Here is a 25,939-nt window from a genome sequence, read left to right as displayed (position 1 = left end):
AAGTTTGATTTTAGGTTTGATATTTTTTAGTATAGTTGATTTGTTTTTACTTTTAAAATTTACTTTCTGGGAATGGTATATGAATAATGAAGTTATTGGTATAAAAACAATATAAATTTATTATAATATTTAATGTCTATTTTGTTTATTAGTAAAACTCAAATAATGATGCTACAAATATATGATAGAATTTATCTTCCTTTTTTCAATTATTGATATGTCATTATTCAACTTAAATGATCGGATTTTTATTTTTGGATGTTAAGAAATTTCTCCAAGTATCATGGGCTATAATTCATCACTGACATGCTCATTTTGGTTCTTAGTTTGCAATTTTTTATTAAACTTAATTTGTTTCTACTTTAAAATTATATTTTAAAATTTTATGAAACACTTTTAAGTAAATCCTAAAACATTGTCAATTAATATTATTTAATCATCTAAATGGTAGAGAATGAATTTATTTCAAAATAACCATCTTAATATTAATTATTTAAATAGATCTTAAAATAATATCAATTAATATTATTTAATTATTTTTAAAACTTTAATAGTAGACATTCATTCCTATTTTTAACAGAATGAGCTATGATGTTATAAGAATAGTAAAATCTATTAACATTCTGTATGACTCAATGTTGTGAAATCCGAGCCGAGCGTCAAACCAGAAGGGGTCTCATATTAGGTTTAACATGTTTAAACGGTTAAATCTTCCGCTATGGCAGGATGATTTTATACATAATTAATATTTTTTTATCTAGAAATATATAATTGTATGTAAATGTAAAGTTTTATATAATTAACAATTGTGTATAATTATATTGAAGTAATATATATTCACCTTTTTGAACTAGAGTAAAACAAAATATTTGATTGGTATTCCACTTTTTTTAATTTTTTTAATTAAATCGTTCAGTTTACTTTCCGGGTTAATGCGGTTGAACCGAGTTTAACACGGTGAGACCAGAATTTCCTCGGTTCAAAGTGGTTCAATCCTCATTTGGTTAAGACTGCAAACCAAAGTCAATTTCAAGTCTGGTCAGTAGTAAGACCGGTTGAACTGTTCGGTCCGGTCCAGTTCTCACAACTCTGGTTTGACTTAAAAATAAAATGACTGGTTAGAGACGGAGATAATAATATTATATTCATTAGATGATAATATTTTTATAATTTATTACAACTATGCATATTAATATATTTTTAATTACTAATTTGTTCAAATAAAAAAAAGGGAGTTGTCTAAATGAGTAACATATTTGAGAATTTATTTTATTGTGATAAATGAGTTATATTTGTATAAATGAATAAAATTAGTAATTTACCCCTACTAATATTATTTTTATTTTGCAATCATATTATTATTCTACATATGACTTAGAAAATAATATGTTGCATTTGATTAGAAAACGTACTATTAGGATTGAGGTGATTATATATGATTATATGAATTTTTTGTCTTTATTAGAATATGCAACTTATAATTAATATGTTTGAGGTGATTATATATGATTATATGATTTTTTTTAAATTAAAAAATTGAAGAGGAATATATAAATTATAAGTGGGTACCCATGTTTTGGTTTTTTATATATATAGAAGGTTCGGGTACATTAGTCACCTTTTCTCACTCAAGCCCACAACTTTTGATTTTGTCTATAAACCCATTATTACAATAAACAATCTTCTCACTCCGCAGCTCTTAAAAAAGGGAAAAGGAACTGCACTATAATCTACTTTCTCATATCTCACATACCCTTTTTATATTTCATTCAACCACCAACAACAAAAAAAGACATCTTTTGTCTGATTCATTCAAGTACTACCTATGTTGTTTGTTTCCTTCATGCACTCTCTCACCGAGTTTCTCCTTAAACCCATTTTCCTTCTTACGTTATCTGCTTTCTTTCATCTACTGTTACTAGTTATAGTTTTAGTGTCATGGGTTTGGAATAATTTCACAGTAGAAGCTAAACATGACTCTAAAGAGAAATCCAATGCCACCCTTTTGAAAAAGTCGTTTTTTTGTTCTCTGGGTGCTTCTGTTTTTAATCTTATTCTCTTTCTTTTTAATTGCTTCTATTGGTATACAAGTGGTTGGTCAGAAGAAAAGGTTGTGACCCTTCTGGATTTAGCACTCAAAACAGTTGCTTGGGGTGTTGTTTGTATTTGCTTGCATAAGCAATTCTTCTTATTATGTTCAGGTGAAAGAAGATTTTCGTCATTCTTCAGAACCTGGTGTGTTTTCTATCTCTTTATTTCATGTTATTGTTTTGTAGTGGACGTGGTTCATCTCTATGAAAAACATGTTTTGTTACCAGCTCAGTACTTGGTTTCTGATGTGGTATCCACTTTTGTTGGGTTACTCTTCTGTTACCTGAGCTACTTTGTGAAAAATGAGGGTGGAGATAGTAGTACACTTCAGGAACCTCTTTTAAATGTCCATAGTGATAATAATGTTGGCAATGGTTTAGGGTCAAAAGAGACCAAGGGGGATGCTACTGTTACCCCTTTCTCAAATGCTGGAATTTTCAGCATTCTTACCTTCTCTTGGGCGGGTCCTCTTGTAGCTGTTGGCAATAAGAAGACCTTGGACCTTGAGGATATCCCCCAACTTGACAGTAGGGATAGTGTAGTTGGACCTTTTCCAAAATTTAGAGATAAGCTAGAGGAAGATTGTGGTGCAATTAACAGTGTGACCACACTTAAGCTGGTGAAGTCATTAGTTTTCTCAGCATGGAAAGATATTCTTTTCACAGCTTTTCTTGCATTATTGAACACGCTTGCTTCTTATGTTGGTCCCTACCTTATTGATTCTTTTGTGCAATACCTTGATGGACAACGGCTATATGAGAATCAGGGGTATGTGTTGGTTTCTGCATTCTTTTTTGCAAAGATTATAGAGTGCCTCTCGCAAAGGCAGTGGTTATTTAGGCTGCAGCAAGTTGGAATTCGAATCCGAGCGCTACTTGTGACAATGATTTATAATAAAGCCTTGAAACTTTCAGGTCAATCAAGACAGGGCCACACTTCTGGGGAAATAATCAATTTCATGTCTGTTGATGCTGAAAGAATCGGTGACTTCAGTTGGTACATGCATGATTTGTGGTTGGTAGTTCTGCAAGTTACGCTGGCCTTGTTGATTTTGTATAAAAACCTTGGGCTTGCTTCAATTGCTGCTTTTGTTGCAACTATCCTTGTAATGTTGGCAAATGCTCCCTTGGGATTATTGCAAGAGAAGTTTCAAAGGAAGTTGATGGAGTCAAAAGATACAAGAATGAAGGCAACATCAGAGATTTTGAGGAATATGAAGATCCTCAAACTACAAGGATGGGAAATGAAGTTTCTGTCTAAGATAAATGTGCTCAGAAACACTGAGCAAGGCTGGTTACAAAAATATCTTTATACTTCAGCCATGACTACATTTTTGTTTTGGGGTGCCCCTACACTTGTATCTGTGGTTACTTTTGGTACTTGTATGCTTATAGGGATCCCACTCGAATCAGGGAAGATCTTGTCTGCACTTGCAACATTCAGGATTCTTCAAGAGCCCATTTATAGTCTTCCGGATACAATTTCAATGGTTGCACAAACTAAGGTTTCTCTTGATAGGATTTCATCATTCCTTTGTCTTCAGGACTTGCAGTCTGATGCTGTAGAGAGGCTTCGTCCGGGTAGTTCGGATACAGCAATTGAAATAGTTGGTGGAAATTTCTCCTGGGATATAACTTCCTCGAGTACAACACTGAAAAACATAAATCTTGCAGTTTCTCACGGCATGAGGGTTGCTGTTTGTGGCACTGTTGGATCAGGCAAGTCTACTTTACTTTCTTGTATGTTGGGAGAAGTACCAAAGATATCAGGAATCCTGAAGGTGTGTGGATCAAAGGCATATGTTGCTCAATCACCATGGGTACAAAGTGGCAAGATAGAGGATAATATATTGTTTGGTAAGGAGATGGATAGAGAATGGTATGAGAAGGTACTTGAAGCCTGTTCCCTCAAAAAGGATCTGGATATTTTACCATTTGGTGATCAAACAATTATCGGAGAGCGTGGAATAAATTTGAGCGGGGGACAAAAGCAAAGAATACAAATTGCACGTGCTCTTTACCGAGATGCTGATATATATTTGTTTGATGATCCTTTTAGTGCTGTGGATGCTCATACAGGATCTCACCTCTTTAAGGTTATTCGCTTTCATTATTTTGGTTTTATGTTCATTATAAACTGGGCTGTCATACTTTTAGTGAGCATTACAAGACACAAATGGTTCTCACTTTTACTTTTGGAATGTAGTTCTTGCAATCACTTGGCACTTACACCATTATTTTAATAAGTTAATCTCCCTACATTATTTGTGTATGGCAGGAATGTTTGCTGGGCCTTTTAAGTTCAAAGACTGTGGTTTATGTCACTCATCAAGTAGAGTTCTTACCTGCTGCTGACCTTATATTGGTGAGTAATGTATTTCTCAGATATTTGTAGTCATTAATTCGAAAGTAGATAAAAAAAATTTAAAATAACTTTTTCCTCATGTTGTTGTTAGGTCATGAAGGATGGGAAAATTACTCAATGTGGGAAGTATGCTGATCTGCTTAACAGTGGGACTGATTTTATGGAACTTGTTGGTGCACATCAACAAGCGATGTCGGCACTTAATTCGCTAGATGGAAGGACAGAATCTATAATTACCTTGGAGCCAGATGTGAATGCCTCTGGTGCTCTTGATGTTAAAGAAAAAGATGCAAACAAAGACATGCAAAATGGTAAAACAGATGACACAAGTGAGCCATTAGGCCAGCTTGTTCAAGAAGAAGAAAGAGAGAAAGGTAAAGTTGGCCTTTCAGTCTATTGGAATTATATCACAACGGCATTCGGAGGAGCTCTTGTTCCGTTAATATTGTTGTCTCAGACTATCTTTCAAGCTCTTCAAATTGGAAGCAACTATTGGATGGCTTGGGCAACTCCCATCTCATCCGATGTGGAGCCACCCGTTCGAGGAACGACTCTTATAGCAGTCTATGTCGGTTTGTCCATTGGAAGTTCTTTCTGCATCCTTGCCAGAGAAATATTTGTTGTCATAGCTGGTTATAAGACATCTACTATACTCTTCAATAAGATGCACAACTCCCTTTTCCGTGCCGCGATGTCATTTTTTGATTCCACTCCAAGTGGACGAATCCTTAACAGAGTACATGATACCCCATTCTTTCCACTTTTTGCCATTCTGATTATGAGAGCTGGTTTTTGTATCTTAAATAGCTTTATCCTTTATATTTAGTAGTTCCGTTTAGTTCTTTTCAATAATTATAATACTTTTACACTTATTTCTTTTTCTATTCTCCTGCAGGCTTCTACTGACCAAAGTGCAGTGGATACAGACATTCCTATTCAAATTGGTTCATTTGCTTTCTCATTTATCGAGCTTTTGGGAATTATAGCAGTGATGTCTCAGGTTGCATGGCAAGTTTTCATTGTCTTTATACCTGTGATAGCAATCAGCATCTGGTATCAGGTATTGTTTGGACCATGTTTCTTGCATTATCCCCATCCTTGTCTGCCATGCACAAATGTTGTACCAAATTTATTTAGTATAAAATTTGACTCCTTTATATAATAGTATATTGTTATCTCTAACATTTTATGAACTTATAATTCTGCAGCAATATTATATACCATCAGCAAGAGAACTATCACGTTTAGTTGGAGTGTGCAAAGCCCCAATCATTCAACACTTCGCTGAAACAATTTCTGGTACATCAACTATTAGAAGCTTTGATCAGCAGTCAAGATTTCAGGAATCAAATATGAAACTGACTGATAGATATTCTCGGCCGGAGTTCAATATTGCTGGTGCTATGGAGTGGTTGTGCTTCCGCCTAGATATGTTGTCTTCTATCACATTTGCCTTTTGCTTGATATTATTGATATCTGTTCCGCAGGGAGTAATAGATCCAGGTACACAATTCAATTTTGGAATTTGCTAGCAATCCAAAATTACCCTGCTTCTATAATGAGTAATTCAATGTAATTGTTTCACTATTTTATAAATTCCGTACTTTAACAGGCATTTCTGGTTTAGCTGTTACCTATGGACTTAATTTGAATGCAATACAAGCTTGGATGATATGGAACCTTTGCAACTTGGAGAACAAAATTATATCGGTAGAAAGAATACTGCAATATACTAGCATTCCTAGTGAGCCTTCCCTTGTTGTTGAAGAAAGTCGGCCAGACCCCTCTTGGCCATCTTATGGCGAGGTTGATATACATGACTTGCAGGTAGTTGGAGACTTGGAGTTATTACTTCGTTTGATGCCATACAAGCTTTTTAGTTATTTGTAATAATATGAGACTCATGCTAAGGTTTTCTTTTCCTAAATGGTTAGAACATAGCTTCTGAACAGAATAACTGTGCTTTGGATACAAGATATCTCATAGCATAGTTTTTACAAGATTTCCTTGCTATATGTAATGATTCGTATCCCACGATGAAGGTTCGTTATGCGCCACATCTCCCACTTGTGCTGTGTGGGGTCACATGCACATTTCGTGGAGGACTGAAAACTGGCATCGTTGGGAGAACTGGAAGCGGTAAATCAACTCTCATACAAACACTTTTCCGAATCGTTGAACCTACTGCTGGACAAGTTATGATTGACGGCATCAACATCTCTTCCATTGGACTTCACGATTTGAGGTCTAGACTAAGTATTATTCCTCAAGATCCAACCATGTTTGAGGGGACAGTGAGGAATAATCTAGACCCACTAGAAGAGTACTCGGATGAACAAATTTGGGAGGTGAGTTGGGTTTATTTTTTAAACACGCATTAGACTCTATCTAAAACATTGCACTTGTTATTGTTTTTCAAAATAGTAATTTCCTTAAATTATTGGCATTGTTTTAAATAGGCCCTAGATAAGTGTCAACTTGGAGATGAAGTTAGAAAGAAAGAAGGAAAGCTAGACTCTGCGGGTTTGTGTTCTACATTTATCAAACATAAAGTTATAGTTCACCATTCTTATACCTCTGAACCTATAAATTATACTGTTAAATGTCTAAATGGATGGTGCAGTTAGTGAGAATGGTGAGAACTGGAGCATGGGTCAGAGGCAGTTGGTGTGCCTTGGTAGGGTGCTGCTTAAGAAAAGCAAGATTTTGGTGCTTGATGAAGCCACTGCATCAGTTGATACATCTACAGATAATTTGATTCAGCAAACTCTTAGGAAACATTTCTCTAACTCTACAGTCATTACCATTGCGCATCGAATAACTTCTGTTCTTGATGGTGATATGGTTTTGCTTCTTAGTCAAGGTAAGCTACTAAGGATTCTATTTTTCATTAAACTATATGGTTAATGTTTTGCACATTGATGTGCCATTTATTTCCGATTTGGCTTGACATTGGTGCAGGACTTATTGAGGAGTATGGGTCTCCAACAACATTGCTAGAGGATAAATCATCATCTTTTGCTGCACTTGTTGGAGAGTATACCATGAGGTCTAGCTCTACTTTTGAGAAATCTGTTGATCACTGATTGAAACATAATGAAATCTGAGTTTCTTGACAGTGATGATATTTTTTGGTGGGGTATAATATAATCCTATTAGTGAGGTTTATATAGTTTGTTTTTGTCATTTAAGCATGCTTCATAGGAAATTGTATTTGGTGAAGTAACACCTTTGGACTACTCTGAAATAATTTCATGTCCATCAATGCCATCACTCCTAACTATAGACCAGAGACATCAGTGCACAAAGTTTGTTAAAGTAACACTTATTCTTTCATCTCATGGGTAGATCTCTTTCGGGTACGTGATTGTCCCTCCAACAAGTGTTGCTTCCCAAGAATCAAATACTTAACATTTTAGTCTTTTTGGATCTAGTGAGCCTTATACCATTAGACCAATACATTGTTAGTCTTTTGCTGTATTTTTAGTCTAATTCTGAAGGTGTTAAATAAAGTTCTTTCTCAAAAAATATCTCCATGATTCTCAAACAGCTGATATTCAGAATAAGTTTATCTTAAGTTGCAATCTATTTTATTAGGATTTGAGTGGTTTGCCAAAAAACTTGAATTAAATATGTTTTTCTTCCTAAGAATAAAAATATGTTTTCCACCTCATTAATTGAAATTAGTTAAGCATTAATATCTTTCTTATCTTTGTATGGTGTCATATCTAATCTATGTGTTGTGACATTTATCCCTGAATGTATTTTAGCAATGGATAGAGATGAAAATCTAAATAAACTAGAGTGAATGGATTCAAAACAACTTTTTCATTTCCAAAGTACATAAAAAGCATTTAAGGCTCTATAATTTAATTAATTTGAAGTTACTAAATTTTTTTGGAACCTTATACAAAAGAGTTGTGTATGTTCAGACTTTCAACTCAAAAAATCACACTGATAAATACATCATTCCCTCAGCGAAAATTAGGTGCTATATTTTTTTCATTTTAGTTTATTATTGACACGATTTGTGGTCATTTTTTTCCAAATGTTTGTGCATCAAATACTAAGTTTTGTTTAATGAATAAACAGTGCGCAAATTCTAACTCACTGTAATCCCTAGCCTGCCATGTTTTATGTTAACACAAGATAGAATATACCATACATATTCCCTCAGATAGTTATTATACATAAAATATGAGCATATAGTGACAAAAAAATATTCTGAGGTATATTACTAACAGGAAATATATATATGTTCACAGTATAATAATTTTTAAATTATCATATCATTAACTATTATTCATTTAAATCGTGAGTAATACAATATGAATGCATAACATTATATATTTATATATATATATATATATATATCTATAAAAAAAATGTATATAAAATTGGAGGAAAAATACAAAGCACAGTCCCCTTTATGGCGTAGTGAGCAAAGCAAGTTGCAACAACCTTCAACTGAATGCTTAGGATGCACGCGTCGTTCATTCCCTTTCTCTCTAACCCTAATTATACTCTTCATTTCAATTATTTATTTGTTTCATAACATATCCAAAATTTGATTTTTACTTTTTGGGTGTTGTTCCCTTGTTATGATTTTAACTTGGATATGGCACTTCAATCATGGGTACTCGGTCACCAACTTCTTCTAACAGGTTCTAGGTTACCTTACATTTCACACCCAAAGAGAATAATCCCAATCAAAGTTACAGCATCAGCTACAAACACTGCATACCCATTTCCCTTAATCTCCAAAAGCTTTCTCCTTTCTAGTTATAACAGCGTTTCAGATACCAATTTATTTGGTAGAACCCGCTTGTTGAGGTGTTTAGGTACTAGCAGTGATGACGATTCCTTGAATGGAACAAATTCTGTTTCCAAAGTGAATTTCAACTTTATACAGCAATTGCTGAACAGGGGATTCATTTTGGCTGCAACTGTTTGTGGGATACTGGTTTTTGGATGTCGTCGAGTTCTCGCTGTTGAAGGTGTTGTTAATGCTGCATATGGTGTTATTGACCAGAGCATACTTTTGCTTAAGAGCACTTGGCCTAAACTGTTGCCATTTCTTCGTATGTTTAAGGAGCATGGTTTAGTGTTGGCACTGCTTTTGAGTCTTTCGGCTTTTTTCTCCATGGCTGAGACTTCAATTACTACACTTTGGCCTTGGAAGGTATCATGTTTTCCCTCCTTCGAAGAATGATAATTTGTTATAACTCGTAGTTGTTGTATTTATGAGTTTAACTGGTGCATTGTTAGTCTAAAGTTTTTCACACTATCAACTAGTCATGCATCACTATATGTATGAGACTTTTAAGGCAGTTTAGTTTCTTTAAAGGTAAAATAGTTTTGAAGATATGACAAACTGGCAATACGCGATTGGTTGGCAGTGTAAACAATCATTACACAAACAATGTCTCACAGTTTAATCCTATATCACAACAGGAACTACGGCTAAAAAACATAAATTTCTTCCTGATACGAATTATCCAGTATTGACCTCCAAAGGATAGTCTAGTTTATCAAAGGAATGTGGCCAGGGTTGGATTGGATTTTGGAGGTGAACTTTTCACATAAATAGGCTTGTTCATATTCCTTTCATAAATGTTTAGTCCCTTTATATGCATGCATTTTTTTGTACATTGTGTTTGTGATTCCTTATGAATAATTTAGCTGATTAATGTCTGAACCTTGAAGTCTAATCACTGTTGATGATAATGTGTAAGGTTCGTGAGTTGGCTGAAAAGGAATCTGAAAATGGCGTCTTTAGACTACTCCGAAGTGATGTTACTCGATTCCTTACAACCATACTTATTGGCACAACGTATTTCCCTTTACTGATCTTAGTATTTAAAAGTACCGTGTTTTCAACTTAATTGTAGTTTCTTATGTTAGGCTATCTTGTTGTACTCAGTGTGGTCAATATTGGGGCAACTGCTCTGGTCACAGAAGCTGCAACTGCAATATTTGGCGAAGCTGGTGTTAGTGCAGCTACAGGAGTGATGACTGTATGTTTTGATTTTCTTGCTTGAATGTTTGAGAAAGCTACTATTTCCAGTACATCATAGCATGCTAAAACAGTTTATGTATAGATTTGATAATCCAAAATTCAGATTCACTATGGCACTTAAATATTATTCGTTTTGGATTATTCAATCTTTCAGTGTACATACTGCTGTTTAAAATCTCAAATTCCTGATGTGGTTCTAACAAGCAATTGACATGTAAAGCTTTGCTAGCTTTATACCTGGTGTATTCATAGAATTTTTTCTCATAATATCTGATTTCTCTCTTCTCTTTGTAATCAAACAAGGTTGCCATTTTACTTCTCACTGAAATCACTCCAAAAAGTATAGCAGTTCATAACGCCACGGAGGTAGCTCGGTTTGTGGTAAGCTGTACACCTTTTTCCTTTCATTTTACAATCCTTGGGAACATAAACTATGTTGAATAAGCATTTGTATTTATTTTTCAAATATAATTTGTATTGACTTGATGTTTCTTCAATTTCTGTATAACAACTATTGCTTCTAATGCCTCTAGGTCAGGCCAGTGGCATGGCTTTCCGTGGTGTTGTATCCTGTTGGAAGAGTTGTTACTTATCTTTCAATGGGGATGCTGAAATTACTTGGCTTAAAAGGAAGAAGGTCTGCCGAAAACATAGCCAGAGATTGTTTTTCTCTTTTCATATTTTATTTGTTGTTTTTGCTTCTTTATGAACTTTTTGTGAGGCCTAAGTATAACCTGTTTTGCAAAACCTGAGCCCCTTAATCTAAAAGATGACTCCTTTATTTGATCCCTTGCTCCATGATAACATCTTTTGCTAAGGTTGAGTTTTTACCTAAAACTTATGACAAATGGAACTAATGGTGAAATGAGGTTATTATATTTGATCATGGGAAGAATTTATATGTAGTAAGGTTGATCAGAGATTGTGATCTGATCAAATCATATGGCATAAGGCAGTAACTGTTTTTTACTTATGTATTTTTTTGTAGCTGGCCCAACGTAGTATGTAAAATATAATATTCATATACTTACAAAGTGGATAAATATTTTGATAATAGTCATACAGAAAATGACATGCATTTGTTGAAGCAATTATTTTGAGACATTAAACTTTCTATTTATTTTAAATTGAACCTCAAAGTCATTGTTTATTTTGCCAGCGAACCGTATGTAACTGAAGACGAGCTAAAGTTGATGCTAAGGGGTGCAGAATTAAGTGGGGCCATAGAGGAGGAAGAACAGGTAACTGATGTTGGGTTTAATATTCTAATAAACTTTTACCCACTTATCTTCAAAATTTGCAGCCTTTACTCTTGTCTGTAGGAAATAGAATTTTATCAACATGTAACGTCACAAAAAATTGTTTCTCTTGAGTGCTTTATTTAAAATAAAAGTGGGAACTTAAATTCCACTTGAGAAACATGAACAAATTATCAATGTTATATCTGGTAATATGTAAATGTCTTTTTTTGTGCTGAAGATTTTTGATGATGTATTATAATCATTATGCTTCTTCAAAATTCTTAATAAAGCCTTATGTTTGTTGATCATTGCAATTTGTTAAAATCCATTTTTATTTGTTTGTTTTCTAATAAGTGCCTTGAATCTTGAATATATATAATACAGGATATGATTGAAAATGTGTTGGAGATAAAAGACACACATGTTAGAGAGGTTATGACACCACTTGTCGATGTTGTTGCAATTGATGCAAGTTTAAGCCTTGTAGATTTTCATGACTTGTGGGTCACACATCAGTACTCAAGGTATTTAAAGATTGCCTGGCTTCAAGTTTAAGGTGACTTTTTCCCCCAATGCTCTAACTGGGTCACATCATGTTTGCTAGGGTACCTGTTTTTGAGCAACGTGTTGATAACATAATGGGCATAGCATATGCAATGGATCTGCTAGATTATGTACAAAAGGTTGGGGGATTTTACCCCTTATTAACTATTATGTGTTAAAACTAATATGTGTTTAGACCTATTAATTGTATCCCACAATCTCATAGTCTGCATAATTTTGATCTGTTTGATTTTGAAGGGTGAATTGCTAGAAAGTACTACTGTTGGAGATATGGCTCACAAGCCTGCATATTTTGTACCTGGTAACATATTTCTATCTTGAGTTCATCTATGTTTGTGTTTATCTTTCTGTGTCTGGTCTTGTATTGTTAGAACATGGACATGTTGGATTTATTTAAGCTCATCAAATCCTTTTTTACTACATACTTACCAGTTGGAAGGGGAGTGGCCAAGTATCTGGCTTTTTGTCAAATACTAGTATTATGTAACCAAATATTCATCAATGTATTGACAAAGAATTAAACTACAGGCGGCCAATCATGTCTTGCCTGCTAAATTTAATTTCCTTCTTATATTGAAATTGAATTGTAAAAATGATCAAATTGTTAAGGGTAGAAACACACCAATATGTTTAACATCTTGTAGATTGTTTGATGAATAAATTATTATTAATGCTTTTGCAGATTCAATGTCTGTTTGGAATCTTCTTAGAGAGTTCAGAATCAGGAAGGTTCACATGGCTGTCGTTCTTAATGAATATGGTGGAACTGTGGGAGTATGTGCAATTTCTTTTGAAAAATCTAATAGAACCAACATTGAGATAAAAGGCCATCATCAAAAACTATGGCAAGAATGTTCATAAATGATCATGTGGAAATAAGAGAGCAGCTTCGGCTATTGTATATAGTGTTCCACATGTGTTATAGTTGTATTGTTTCTCGTGTTATTATAATATAAAGAGTTGTTCCTGACTTCTTGTCTCATTCTACAGACCAAAACTCTTTTTGGATATAAGCCTATTATGATTTGCTAAATGCCTCATTGACCTACTCTTCACGTCATTCCCCCGCCTTTAACTTTCCTAGATCTTATTACAATCAGTTGTGTATTTCTAATGGCAGTTTTCCTCCTATCCTTTGAATCCATTTTATTAACGACTTTATATAGTCCATTCTTTCACATGCTTGTTTCATTTAGCAATAGCTGGTTTAAAACTTGGGTGTAGTAACTAGTATGTCCATATTATGAATAGCTAAACCGAGAGGGAGGGCGGGTTGCTTCTTACACAAAGTTCAATAGATTGTAATTTGTAGCTAAGTCTTCTGCAATCCATTCTACATGGTCTGTCTATAAGTTCTAACAGTTTTCACATTTTGATGTTCAGTTCATCTAAGATGTATTATTTACATTGCTGTGTGTCAGATTGTAACTCTTGAAGATGTTGTTGAGGAAATTGTTGGTGAAATCTTTGATGAGAATGACTCAAAGGTAAAGCTCCATAGAAATGGTTTTACTTAGTCCTTACTTTGCTCCTTTCATTTTTGTTTTCAAATGGCTGTAGCGTATATTGAATTCATTTTTACTCCATTTCACCCAAAAAAAATTTTTTACGCTGTACTCTTAATCTTCGTTGAAGGTTTTACTTGCCAGGAAAAATAAGAATTATACTTTTCATACTATTCAGCCATTCCTATCAATTTGACATAGTCTGATGTTTGATTGCTAAACTGTTTAGTTCATTGTCTCTAACAAGTATTTGCTTTTATAATGATTTAAATGCTGATTATTCATTAAAGACTTTCTTTACATTCTTTCATGGCTACTCTATAGGAGGAGATACAGAAAAAAACTGGATACATTGTAATGCGGGCTGAGGGTGTATTTGACGTGGATGCAAACACATCTATTGATCAGCTCTCTGAAGATTTGAACATCAAGATGCCAGAGGTTCACTCCTTTTTTATACATACAACTTATATATCTGTTTTCTGATGGCAATGCTTGTAATCATGGCTCTTAAAATCTTTACTAGTTGGCTACTTGCCTAGAGTTAGTGCAATTTCTTATGTTGCAACGTCCAATCAATTTTTCTTTTAAAAGGAAAAAATCTAGGATTACCATTTCTTAGTAGTTGTAGAACCAGTAGTTTAGTAGTTTCGAAATTGCTCTTTAGAATCATTTTAGCCTTGTACTTGTTTATCTCACTCAAGATTATGATTATCCACTTTCTACGACAGTATGATATCAGAATCATTTGTGCTGTTAACAATAGTGGGTTTCTTGGTTCTAGAGGTTAAGATAATGATCTCATCTTGAAAACAACTATACTTACAACTCATATTGCTAAGTCTGTTTTAGAATTTCAGGCCTCTAAATATATGTAGATTGTTATTAATATTTCAGGAGGGTCACCAATATGAGACTGTATCGGGCTTTGTATGTGAAGCATTTGGATACATCCCGAGGACAGGGGAGTGCATCAAAGTGGTTCTTGAAAGGGAAGATGAAGACGAAGATGACGAGTCCAATGGTGACCACCAGGATCAGAAGGAGAAGAACCACACTTTCAAACTTGAGGTAATCACGTCGTTGCCATCTGAAAGTAGTCACGTGTGGGAGTCTTAGGCAGCGTTTGTCATGTCAATAGAACAAGACAATCGAATGCCTTGTTCTACTGTGTTTGGTTCCACCCTTTTCACGTTATCTTTTGGCATGTGTGAGCCATATAGTTATAAGGTTTGAAATAAACTCTACTTTTTCTCATCTGTTTGAAGTAATGAACTGAATCTCGGCGCAGATACTAGCAGGAAATGCCAGAAAAGTGAGTGCTGTTAGGTTTGAAAGGATAAACGGTGATGATGAAATGGTGCATTCTAAAGCAGTAACTCGTGTGCTCCCGAAAATCACGAAAAGAAAATGGAGCGGCGATGAGGATCCGGATGATGCAGCAGAGTATGACGGAAATGCATTTGCAAAGAGAACACAGGATGACATGTCTAATGAATATGTAGATGGTTTGGAAAATTGTAATACAGATTAAGTTCTTTTCTTCATGTCTTTCTTATTCTTTATCTCTATTTATTTGGCATGCTTTTGTGCCATTTTTGCCACACAATGTAAGATGGAGGAGATTGATATACATGTAGAAAATGAGTAATGAATGAGAAACATTTACAACTTTTCAATCACAATTAGACCTCAATTCACACTACCAAAAGGATCTCTATCTAAATAGGTTAAATATTTAATTCATTTTAAAAAAATATTGCACCTAATTATATATAAATACAACAACAATAAATATAGAAATCAAGGATGTTTCTTATTAGATTTTATCTATGAACTTTTATTGTAGTAACAGTGGAATAATTTCTCTACTATATCTTAATATTTTAAATGAATAGGGTGCTTCACTTGCCATGTTATTCCAATTCATGCAAGTCAAACCACAATTTTTCACATTCTAAAGCACTTTAAACCCACATTGAAGTAACACTCCAAAACTCAACTATTTGTATGGTCAATAACAAAACAGGTAGGATAGTTGGAATTTGTATTATCTGTTTCTAATGGTGTCTTATTCTCTGTCTCAAAACCAACTACATACTAATACGTGAATGAAAGAAAAAATTAAAAAACAAAAAGTTAAAACAAGCACCACTCTGATTGGTTTGGGACAGAGATTGAGACGCCGTTTGGAACGAGTGATCTCAACTATATCTTTATTATTATATGGTTTGCTCTTTGTGAACAGAATTGAACCCAGTTGCCATGGAAGCTGCAACCTCTCATTCTCTACCTTGCTTCACCACCTCAAAATCTATAATTACCATAACCAAATCAAAGCTTCTTCATTTTCCTCTCAGACAAAGTTTCAATTTTTCACTTAACAATGCAACAAGAACAAAGAGGGTATCAGCTATAAACGATGTAAACACAATAATAGTACTTCATCCTGCTCCTGTTGAACTCACATGGCAAATTATCGCCGGAGCTATTGGTATCACATCAATCAATACCCTTCCCTTTCATGTTTTCTGTAAATTACTTTTTATATTCACTCTTTTTAATTTGTAACTATGTTTTCACTTTTTTGTGTCCTATTTTTGTTCTACTTTATTTGTTTTAAGTGTTACTAATGTTTAATGAGTTAGATTTTGATGTACTTGTGGAGTAAAGCATAAATAATTATATAGGTATGAGAAACACGTATTTCCAATAGCATGATTTTACATGTTTTTATTATTTAGTTTGGAAAAGGTTTGGATATTGTTGTTTGTTGCTGTGAAAGCACATCATTTGAAGCAGAAATTTTTACTGTTACAACGCATTAAATTCAAGTCATATTTTCTTTTTTATGATGATAAAAAAGTTCATGTTTAATTATATGCCCATGATATGTTATGTGTTAGTATTCGGGTTTTGATTTTTGCAGCTGGGATTACACCTTTTGTGGTAGCTGGGATTGAATTTAGCAAAAGAATTGTAAGTCACTCTTTTAGTTGGGTAGGGTTGAACTTGGATGTAACTCATAAATTATGAATCTTAGTGTTTTATGATGCCTTTTTTGTTGCTGCATTTTGTTACAGATAGCTCAAAGAAGATGTGAGGAGTGTGGAGGATCAGGGCTTGTTCTTATGGAGGAAAAGGAGTATGTCCGTTGCCCTGGATGTGGTATGACTTATCGCTTTTCCTTCTTCAGCTATTCTTGTATTCGGTTAACACCCCTTGTACTTTTTTAATACATTTTGCTTATAAAAAGAAGCTACTTGGTGAATGTCAATGAATCCTGTGAAATATTCATCATTAATGGGGCTTAGAGGAAATTTTGATGTCAGTTTTCTTGTCTTTTATTTGTGATTGGAAAAAGCTTAGGGAAGAGAGGATAACATCAACCTAAGTATCTTGAATGTATCAATATTTAAAATATTCTCTTGTGTAGGATAATTTTAAATTACTCAAACATGCATAGAATGCCCTATAGAGGGTGAGCCCAAGCAACAATAAGGTTGTTTGTCTCGTAACCTGGAGGTCTGGGTTCAGACTCCGAAACATCCTCTTTGTTTACACTGGTTGGTAGTTAGTTGACATAGTTGTATGTAAGTTATTGGTGTAAAATTGATTAGCTTACACTGCTTCATATGCTATCTATTGCAGGTGGATTTCTTCCTTGGCAGTCATGGAAAAGATTCTTTTCTGGTTAATGCCTTAGACAGCATTATTGCACAACCATACTTGTATAATAACAACTTAATTTTAGTTTGTGGGAACAATGTCTATCATACCAAAAATGTATACAATATATAGTAAAGTACACAAACTTTATTAGCAAGATCATAATTTGCCCATTTGAGAAATGATACTTGTTACCTTTCTCATGTACTCTAGTCCTAAAATTCCATTGTGATTGTTCTCTCATCAATGCAACTTTGATACTAATATCTACTTTTTTTTTTAACATATAGAAAACGAGGTCTCTTACATGTTACATTACCAAAACACCAATACAAAGACATTAGCAAAGGTGAGAGGAACAATGATACAACAACAAATAGTAGTATAGACACATCTTTTCATAGGTAATAGATCACCTCATTGGTGGAATAACTACAAATTTCTTTGATACATTTATCTTTGATACCAAAAAGGGTGAATGGAAGTAAATTATCCACCATTCATGTTAATTTATAATTTACACCTCAAACAAAGTAATACAAATTAATAGTGGATGATAGACTTACAGTATAAAAAACTTTACACTAATAATATATAAATTTTAAACTCATCAAATCAATGTTGTATAAAGCGGTTTGTGCCGACCGGTTCAACCGGTAAACCAGATCCCTATATAGGTACAGTACAATAATTATACCGATCATGCAATCATATCTGTCACAATCAACCAAAACTGATCAAAACCGGTCATACTGGTCGGTTTTCAATTGAACCGTACCGGTCATACCAACCGATTTTTATTTAAAATTAAATTTTTAATGAAAAAAATATTAGTTTCTTATTGATTTTTTTGAACATTAATGTTAATATATTGTATATGTATATTTAATTTTGCCGGTATACGATTTAATTAATGAACCATCGGTTAAACTATTATAACATTATACCAGTACCCTAATTAATTTGATGTATACGATATTAATAATTTGAAGTGTATCATAGTAATATATTCTTATGGTATTTCTCAAGCTTATTCCTTCTCATTTCCAATGTGACAATGCATATACTATTTGATCCATATCCAAAGCAACTATAGAATAATATAATTCTTTCAAATTTACCAAACCAACTTATGCAAAATGTCAAACACGAATTTGTACCAAGTGACATTTACTCCAAATATAATCATAAAAATGGTTTAAGATTTGTTCCACAGGAGTAAAACAATTACATCAATATGCACAATGGAGTAAATATTATCAAAAAAATATTTGGAATTGTTTGAATGGAATATTATCATTTCTTTGATTTCATTGAAATTGTTTTGCTAGCTGTTAGATGAAAAGCATCTTCAGTTAAATTCCTCTTTGGAGGGTGCCACCTAATGATGTAAAGCATAACACACTTTTCTTAAAATTATGCAATATATTATTTATCTTATTCGTTTAGAATTTTAGAGTATTGCAATTTGTAAAAGACTGATTTTTAGACACTTAAAGTGAGAGTTCTGCAACAAGTCCACCATTTTAATTTCTATTTATTATTTTTATATGAGATTTGTTATCTAATATACAAGTCTATATGACATGTTAAATATTGAATAAAGTATACATCATTCCAAAAAATAAATATATTTATTCTTTTAATTAGCCAATGTTTTTAGGTGAATAACAATTCATGAATATATTTTTTGGGAGAATAATAAATATTATTTTTTACTCTATTTCTATTTTATAAAGTTTTAGTTTCTAATTCTTAACATACATACATACATGTGTGTTTTAAGGTTTAACATTTACATACTTAAAAGTTAAAATACAACCTAATTTTTATAATGAAACCAACACTTGAACAAGAGAAAAATATAGGTCGTGTAAAAAAATTTACATTATCACTGCATTATCCATAATTTTCAATAATGATTGACTTTTCGAAAAAAGTAATCTAAATAAAGAATAAATAACGCACTGATTGTGTATAATTCTTCATACATAATTATTAAACTCTTTGAACAATGACATAAGATAATGAAACCTGAAAGAAAGATTATTGTAAAGCAGAAAGGTGTTTCACTTGTCTTTATTTAAGGGTTAAACTTTTGGTATTACCACTAATAACCATCCCAAATCCATTATTGTAAAGCAGAAAGCTCATTCAATTATCTTTATTTAAGGGTTGAACTTTTGGTATACCCCTGATTACCATGCCAAACCCATTCCAAAACGATTTTATTTTATTTTCAAGAGATAAATATTAAATACATACATTTCTAACTTGTTTTCTATATTCTTAAAAAAAAAAACATCATAATCTGTTTTGGTGTGTTGGCCCTCCTAATATTCTTGTAGCAGAGGATTTGGTTGCATTGTGTCTCCTCTCTGTCTTCTATTTATATATGTGTCTCTGCCATGCTCCCTTCAAAATCTCATTTTTCTTACATCTAAGTAACAAATATATATATATATATATATATATATAGAGAGAGAGAGAGAGAGATAAATTAAAAAGGTAAGAAAACAAAAACAATAAAAGAGGATGAGACCACACTTTCATCCTCCTTCATTCTCGATTTTTACAGAATAACCTCTTCTTTTTTTTTTGGTTCTATCACCTTCTATTCATCCTTCATTGTTCAATTATCCATATCTCATTCCTTCTCTCTTTCTTCTCTTCACCGTCTTTCATTTACTTCTTAAGATCCGATGCTCTTAGATCGATTTTGACAAAACCCCATTTTGTATCTGATCCAACCATCAACTGGGTTCTCTCTAAATTTTAAGATAAGGTCACCCTTTTTCATAGATTTATGTTTTCTGCATTAAAGATTGGTTTTTTAATCTGAATTGAGCTCAATTACCCATCATGAATGAACTTTGTGTTTATATTGGTCTTGTGACTTGAATTTTGATCATCTATGAATGATTTAGATTATTTGTATTGAAAATTCAATTATTCTTTGTTATTGTATCTGGTTTGGCATCAGAATTTTGATTCAAAATGAGTGCTTATTTGAACTTGCATAATCTCAACGTTGAAATGAGTGATTGATGGCTAATTTGGAATATTTGGTTGGTGACAGAAGAGATGGAATCAGATCTTGGCAAGCTCTTCATTGGAGGGATTTCATGGGATACCAATGAGGAACGACTCAAAGAATATTTTGGGAAATACGGAGAGGTGATAGAGGCCGTGATCATGAGAGATCGTGCAACAGGTCGCGCTCGTGGTTTCGGTTTTGTTGTCTTTTCTGATCCTGCTGTTGCAGCAATAGTCATTATGGATAAGCACATAATTGATGGTCGCACAGTGAGTTATTCATTGTTATTATATATCTCCATGTCCTTGCAGTAACGGTTACTATCTAAACTTGTGTTTCTTTTCGAGATCATTGTTTCGGTAGTTTTATATTCCATATTTTTACTTTGTTGGTGATGAAAATCATGTTCACTTTTGACTCTTCATTGAGCTTAGCAATTTTAGATTAGCAATTTTGGTGCTTGAAAGCGAAAATGACTTGCAGATTTTGAGCTGCGTCGTTGTTTTAATTTTCAGGTTGAAGCAAAAAAGGCTGTTCCTAGAGATGATCAGAATGCTATGAATAGACAGCCTGGTGGTGTCATTGGATCTCCTGGCCCGGGACGCACAAAAAAGATTTTTGTCGGAGGTTTACCATCAACAATCACAGAAAGTGAATTTAAGCAGTATTTCGATCAGTTTGGTACAATTACTGATGTCGTGGTAATGTATGATCACAATACTCAGAGGCCAAGAGGTTTTGGCTTCATCACTTATGATTCAGAAGATGCTGTCAATAGAGTTCTTTATAAAACATTTCACGAACTGAATGGGAAGATGGTCGAGGTCAAGATGGCAGTTCCTAAAGAGCTATCCCCTGGACCAAGCCGAAGCCCATTGATAGGATATAACTTTGGTTTGAATAGGGCGAGTAGCTACCTAAATAGTTATGCTCAGGGTTTTAATATGAACCCACTAGGAGGCTATGGAGTCAAGATGGATGGTAGGTTTAGTCCACTTTCTAGTGGTAGAAGTGGTTTTAACCAAATTGGTTCTGGTGGTTATGGAATTGGAGTGAATTTCGGTTCAGGATTGAGTCCAATTTATGGAGGGACATCCAACTATGGGAGTGGTCTAGGATATGGTAGGATATTTAGTCCTTTCTACAATGGAAACAACTCAACCAGATACACCACTCCTATTGGCTATAGTGGTGACAACACGAGAAGCGATTCTTTCTTGAACTCAACTTCTCACAATGTATGGGGAAATGGAAGCCTTAGTAATACTACCAATAGCCAAGTCAACCCTGGTGCTTACTTGGGATCTGGAAGTGGGACCTTTGGTGTTTCGATTGGAAATAGTGGCACAAATTGGAGTCCATCAGTTCCATCCCAGGGTGGAGGTGCTGCTGCTGCTTCAGGCTTTACTAATTGGAGTAATGTTTATGAAGGTGGAGGAGATAGTAACAAAGGATTAGGAGGGGGAGGGTATGGAAGGAATGACAACACAAATGTGACTCAATCCTCTTCCTTTGCTGCACCAGCTGGTGGTTATGAAGCATCCTATAGGGATTTGTACCGCAATGGTTCGGTTTACAGTGACCCGACTTGGCGATCTGCTGCTTCTGAGATAGATGGTTCTAGCTCGTTTGGTTATGGACTTGGTGGTATAGCTTCAGATGATCCAGGAAAGACTTCTGAGGGTTTTATCGGAAACTACAATGTAACAAGTAGACAACCTAATAGAGGTAAGATCTTTTTGCTACATTCATGCCTCTTAAATTTTTTTACTCCAATTGTGTTCCTAACTTTTTTACATTTCAGAGTATGAATTATTCTATAGGGAGTTGAGAAAGAAATTTGTTTATTTTATAATCTGCATGTTTGTAACTTTGATATAGATAAAGATACCATAGAAGCATTTGTGAGTTTTCTTTTAATTGTACCAAATACTCCAGGTTCCTGACTTTTATTATGCACATGTATTCTCGTTTTATTTTCTTTCGTGGATTCTTGATTGCTTTCTTGTAAGATTTTACTCTTTACTGCATTCTAAAAGAATATCAGCTTTCTGCACTTATATCCAGGTTTCTTCTTTACTTTCATATCAAGATACTGTTATTCGACGTTTAATTTGATATTTCATTCGATGTTATATTAACTTGAGAGATGCTAAATGTAGATGCAGATTACTCTCCCTGAAGTACATATTTTGAGATGTTCTGACTTTTGTTGTATCTCAACTTGCTTCAGGAATTGCTGCATAGGTAATATGTTAATTGGATATGTCATGGTAACAGTAGATCAAGAGAAACAGATAAAAAAAGAAGAGGTACTATTCATACATCTCCATCACTTGGAAGATATCATGAGCTCATAAGGAAATTTCGGGTGTTCTTTCATTTGAAGTATACATAGGAGAAATCAGTTACAAGGGATTTTGTGTAAGGTTTGGAATTTTTGTTTTGTCCTCTTTTGATTTGTCAAGACTTAGAGGTTCCTTTCTTGGAATTTGATTGAGGTGTAAAATCAGATTGGAGATATCCTCAGGGAGAGGTGCACCATCATTAGTATGTTTTATAATATAGTTTATTAAATTTTTAAAGAGTTTTTCCCTTTCTTTTGCTGATGAAACTGTTTGTTCTTGTCACCATCTTTTAAAATGGGACATGCTGATCAAATTGTAAGTCAGGTTCAGTTTGATTTATCCAGTTTGAAACATGATATAAAAGGGGCATCCATCTAGGATTCCCATCAAAATAATTAAGTTGCTCAACAGTTTTATTATTATTATTATTATTATTATGTTGTGTTAAACTTCTTTTGTACAACTTTAAATTTTAGATTCTGCTTATTATCATGATTCTATGCATAGTTCTTTCCTCTCCTGATTTGTTTTGGCAAATGTGTAGTGAAAATATTGAGCATGTGCTTGCATGCATAGACCAGAGTTAACCTTAATCATAGAGAAGCAACATTGGTTATAGAATACAAGTTGGAAAGCAAAGTGTGAATGAGTGAGACATAGTGGTTAACAATGTTGGAGATTTAATAATTTGATTAGACTCAACTTTGTTTTTAGCTGAGTTGGAGTTTGGTTAATATCTTTTCATATTACCATGGGATACCACTCTTCTTTGAAGTTTTGTCCTTAATAAAAATGCTCCAAACTATGATAAAAGTAAACATGTTTAACTAAGCATTTGTTATGAAGTCATAAAATTTAATGGAAAAAAATTTATTGTCTGTAAGGGGAATTAAGTTCCTTTTAACTTGGAACAACTATCTGTGTACAGAAGAATTCTCCCACCTATGTTTGCTAATGAGAAATTGAGATTTTATTTTGTGGCAATTGAAAGTAAAGTCAGAAGGTTATTTAACTAGTAATTTTAGGAGCTAGAAAAGTGGCATGTAGTTTTTGATAAGATGAAGATGGGCAAGGTGTGCCTAAATTGATAAGAATACTATCCCAACATAATGAAAAGGACACAGAAAGAAAAAGGATAGATAGCAACAACCCCTTTTGTAGAAAAATCAAGTAGCTTTTATTAGACAAATTTGGAAACTGAATTGCCAATTTGGCATTGGCATCAAAGTGTCCCAAGTGATCCAAATAAATGTCTTTATATTCCACATTGGGTTTGGGCACTAACCGATTCTGATAAGCTTTTCTGTCTGTGTCAGTCTTTGTCAGCACATGGTTTGTGAATTGGTCCTAGTTACAATGAGTTTCTCTCATGTGATTTGTGGAAGTCTCATGCATGAAAAATATATATAGTTCAACTCTTGTAAATTTACTTTTTCTAAATTGATCTTTGCTGCTTAACTCAAACTCATCACATGAAGTATGTTATAGAAGACCTTAATAATCTTCTCTAAGAAAAAGGAACACTTGCTTCAGAATTTAGTTTGTAAAAAAGGAAAAATTAGAGTGATAATGTCAGGATTTTAATTTGAGGCATGACAAACTAAACCAAAGATTTATAACATGAAGAACAAACTAAACCAAACACATGCTTCAGAACTATGAATATCAGCATCAATGTATTACTGTTGACCAAACTATTTGTTGCCATAAATTATTCTGAAACCATTAAGGAGTCTTCATTTACACTAGTTTGGATTTAGATTCATTTTAATCTTCTCTGTTTCTCAGAGACTTCATCACAATGGTTCTTCTTCAATGGCTACTTTTAATAATTTTAATATACTCACTCAACTATATCCACTCATTTCTCCCCAACCACTCATCCAACACTTATTTTTTCTCTCTTCCTAAGAGATAGCACTACATTGAGAAACGTGAAATAAAATTTGGAACAAAAGTTAAGATAAATTATTAAAATAGGTGGTGAAAAAGTGACTTTATAAAGATAGAAAAAATAAACAACAACTAAAATTAAGGTAAATTATTAAAGTAGATGAACTTTTTACTCCTATCTTAGTAAAATAATATCCACATATGTTTCCCTCGTTATAAGTGTGTTCTATGGTAACATCCCAATTCTATATCACCAAATTTACCCTACCTACCAATCAATAAGATGTTAGTCTAGTGGTATAGTGGTATAAGGTTCCGCTAAATTCAACTAAAAAATTAATGATTTAATTTCTATGAACAACACTTTTTGGAGGAACAATCACGAACCCCGAAAAAGATTATTTCCTTACTGTAATATGGAGAGATACCATACCCAAGATAATCTCACATGCCTAATACTATCATCTAAGTCGGAGGAAGAAGAGTGAGACACATATAATCTATGTCCCTAAGTAGAGATGGTGGTTTGTGACAAGTGTAAAAAAATTAAATACCATTTCAAATGAAAATTATAATACAAACATGCTCTCTCTCTAGAAAAATCACTATCCAATTTAGTCACATCTGCAACGGTCATCTGAAGCAAACCTCTGAAGTGAAAACGTTCTTCTTCATCGTCCCATTTCAATTTCAAGCAGAACAAACTCATACACACTTTCTATATTTCTCTCTTTCTATTTGTATAACTCCATTTTTTGATCTGCTCAGTGAAACAATGAGGCAAAACAGCAACTATGACCATTCCTTCAACCAGCAACCACACTCGATCCAAAACCCTAATTTATCATAATCAACAACTCCCAAAATCCATGCCCCTTCTGGGATCGGATCCATCAGTGAAGGCAAGTTCAAATTTTGAAGTTATTTTTGAAAATTATCATTTAATCCCTGTGATGGGTTTGTACAAAATGTCTGTTCTGAAGTTTTATTTTTTTACTCACTATGTGCAGTTTTGTTTGAATTAGGTTGTAGTACGAATTAGACCTAGCAACACCGATGGAAGAGAGGGAGATCGAACTGTTAAGAAGGTTTCTTCTGATACCTTGTGTGTTGGGGATACACGATTTACATTTCATTCAGGTAAAGGACTTCACTTTACTGTTTACTTAGATATGACTTGCTTTTTTTAGAATGAAATTGCTACTTGC

General features: G+C 33.6%; 4 protein-coding genes across 8 annotated transcripts; all 4 read left to right on the top strand.

Moving 5' to 3' along the window:
- On the top strand, window positions 1,694–7,776 carry LOC109357336 (ABC transporter C family member 3-like). Of its 2 annotated transcripts, XM_019601238.1 has the most exons (11): window positions 1,694–2,201; window positions 2,277–4,186; window positions 4,369–4,455; window positions 4,547–5,191; window positions 5,351–5,515; window positions 5,664–5,958; window positions 6,068–6,282; window positions 6,498–6,803; window positions 6,915–6,978; window positions 7,079–7,318; window positions 7,417–7,776. In XM_019601238.1, exons 1-11 carry the CDS (start codon window positions 1,826–1,828, stop codon window positions 7,539–7,541), a joined length of 4,428 nt encoding a protein of 1,475 aa, XP_019456783.1. In that variant the 5' UTR covers window positions 1,694–1,825; the 3' UTR covers window positions 7,542–7,776. The 2 variants fall into 2 exon arrangements, with proteins under 2 accessions (XP_019456783.1, XP_019456782.1); XM_019601237.1 differs by having other exon boundaries at window positions 1,694–4,186.
- LOC109357082 (DUF21 domain-containing protein At1g55930, chloroplastic-like) lies at window positions 8,870–15,463 on the top strand. Of its 2 annotated transcripts, none has more exons than XM_019600800.1 (14): window positions 8,870–9,637; window positions 10,191–10,288; window positions 10,379–10,472; window positions 10,778–10,855; window positions 11,008–11,111; window positions 11,634–11,715; window positions 12,100–12,239; window positions 12,320–12,398; window positions 12,517–12,580; window positions 12,962–13,053; window positions 13,701–13,766; window positions 14,109–14,225; window positions 14,685–14,855; window positions 15,076–15,463. In XM_019600800.1, exons 1-14 carry the CDS (start codon window positions 9,074–9,076, stop codon window positions 15,316–15,318), a joined length of 1,992 nt encoding a protein of 663 aa, XP_019456345.1. In that variant the 5' UTR covers window positions 8,870–9,073; the 3' UTR covers window positions 15,319–15,463. The 2 variants fall into 2 exon arrangements, with proteins under 2 accessions (XP_019456345.1, XP_019456344.1); XM_019600799.1 differs by having other exon boundaries at window positions 8,871–9,637; window positions 14,682–14,855.
- On the top strand, window positions 16,003–17,667 carry LOC109357083. Its single transcript, XM_019600802.1, has 4 exons — window positions 16,003–16,278; window positions 16,714–16,763; window positions 16,868–16,952; window positions 17,436–17,667. The coding sequence occupies exons 1-4, from the start codon at window positions 16,050–16,052 to the stop codon at window positions 17,480–17,482; spliced, it is 411 nt and encodes a 136-aa protein (XP_019456347.1). The 5' UTR covers window positions 16,003–16,049; the 3' UTR covers window positions 17,483–17,667.
- Window positions 20,000–23,177, top strand: LOC109357145 (heterogeneous nuclear ribonucleoprotein 1-like). 3 transcript variants are annotated; one of them, XM_019600896.1, is made up of 4 exons: window positions 20,000–20,238; window positions 20,536–20,759; window positions 21,006–22,251; window positions 22,376–22,401. In XM_019600896.1, the coding sequence occupies exons 2-4, from the start codon at window positions 20,538–20,540 to the stop codon at window positions 22,384–22,386; spliced, it is 1,479 nt and encodes a 492-aa protein (XP_019456441.1). In that variant the 5' UTR covers window positions 20,000–20,238; window positions 20,536–20,537; the 3' UTR covers window positions 22,387–22,401. The 3 variants fall into 3 exon arrangements, with proteins under 3 accessions (XP_019456441.1, XP_019456440.1, XP_019456443.1); XM_019600895.1 differs by having other exon boundaries at window positions 20,533–20,759; XM_019600898.1 differs by lacking the exon at window positions 22,376–22,401 and adding an exon at window positions 22,724–23,177 and having other exon boundaries at window positions 20,011–20,238; window positions 20,533–20,759; window positions 21,006–22,218.

This window comes from Lupinus angustifolius, chromosome LG09 (genome assembly GCF_001865875.1).
Source record: "Lupinus angustifolius cultivar Tanjil chromosome LG09, LupAngTanjil_v1.0, whole genome shotgun sequence".
In the NCBI taxonomy this organism is placed as follows: domain Eukaryota; kingdom Viridiplantae; phylum Streptophyta; class Magnoliopsida; order Fabales; family Fabaceae; genus Lupinus; species Lupinus angustifolius.
This window is presented reverse-complemented; position numbering and strand designations above follow the sequence as displayed.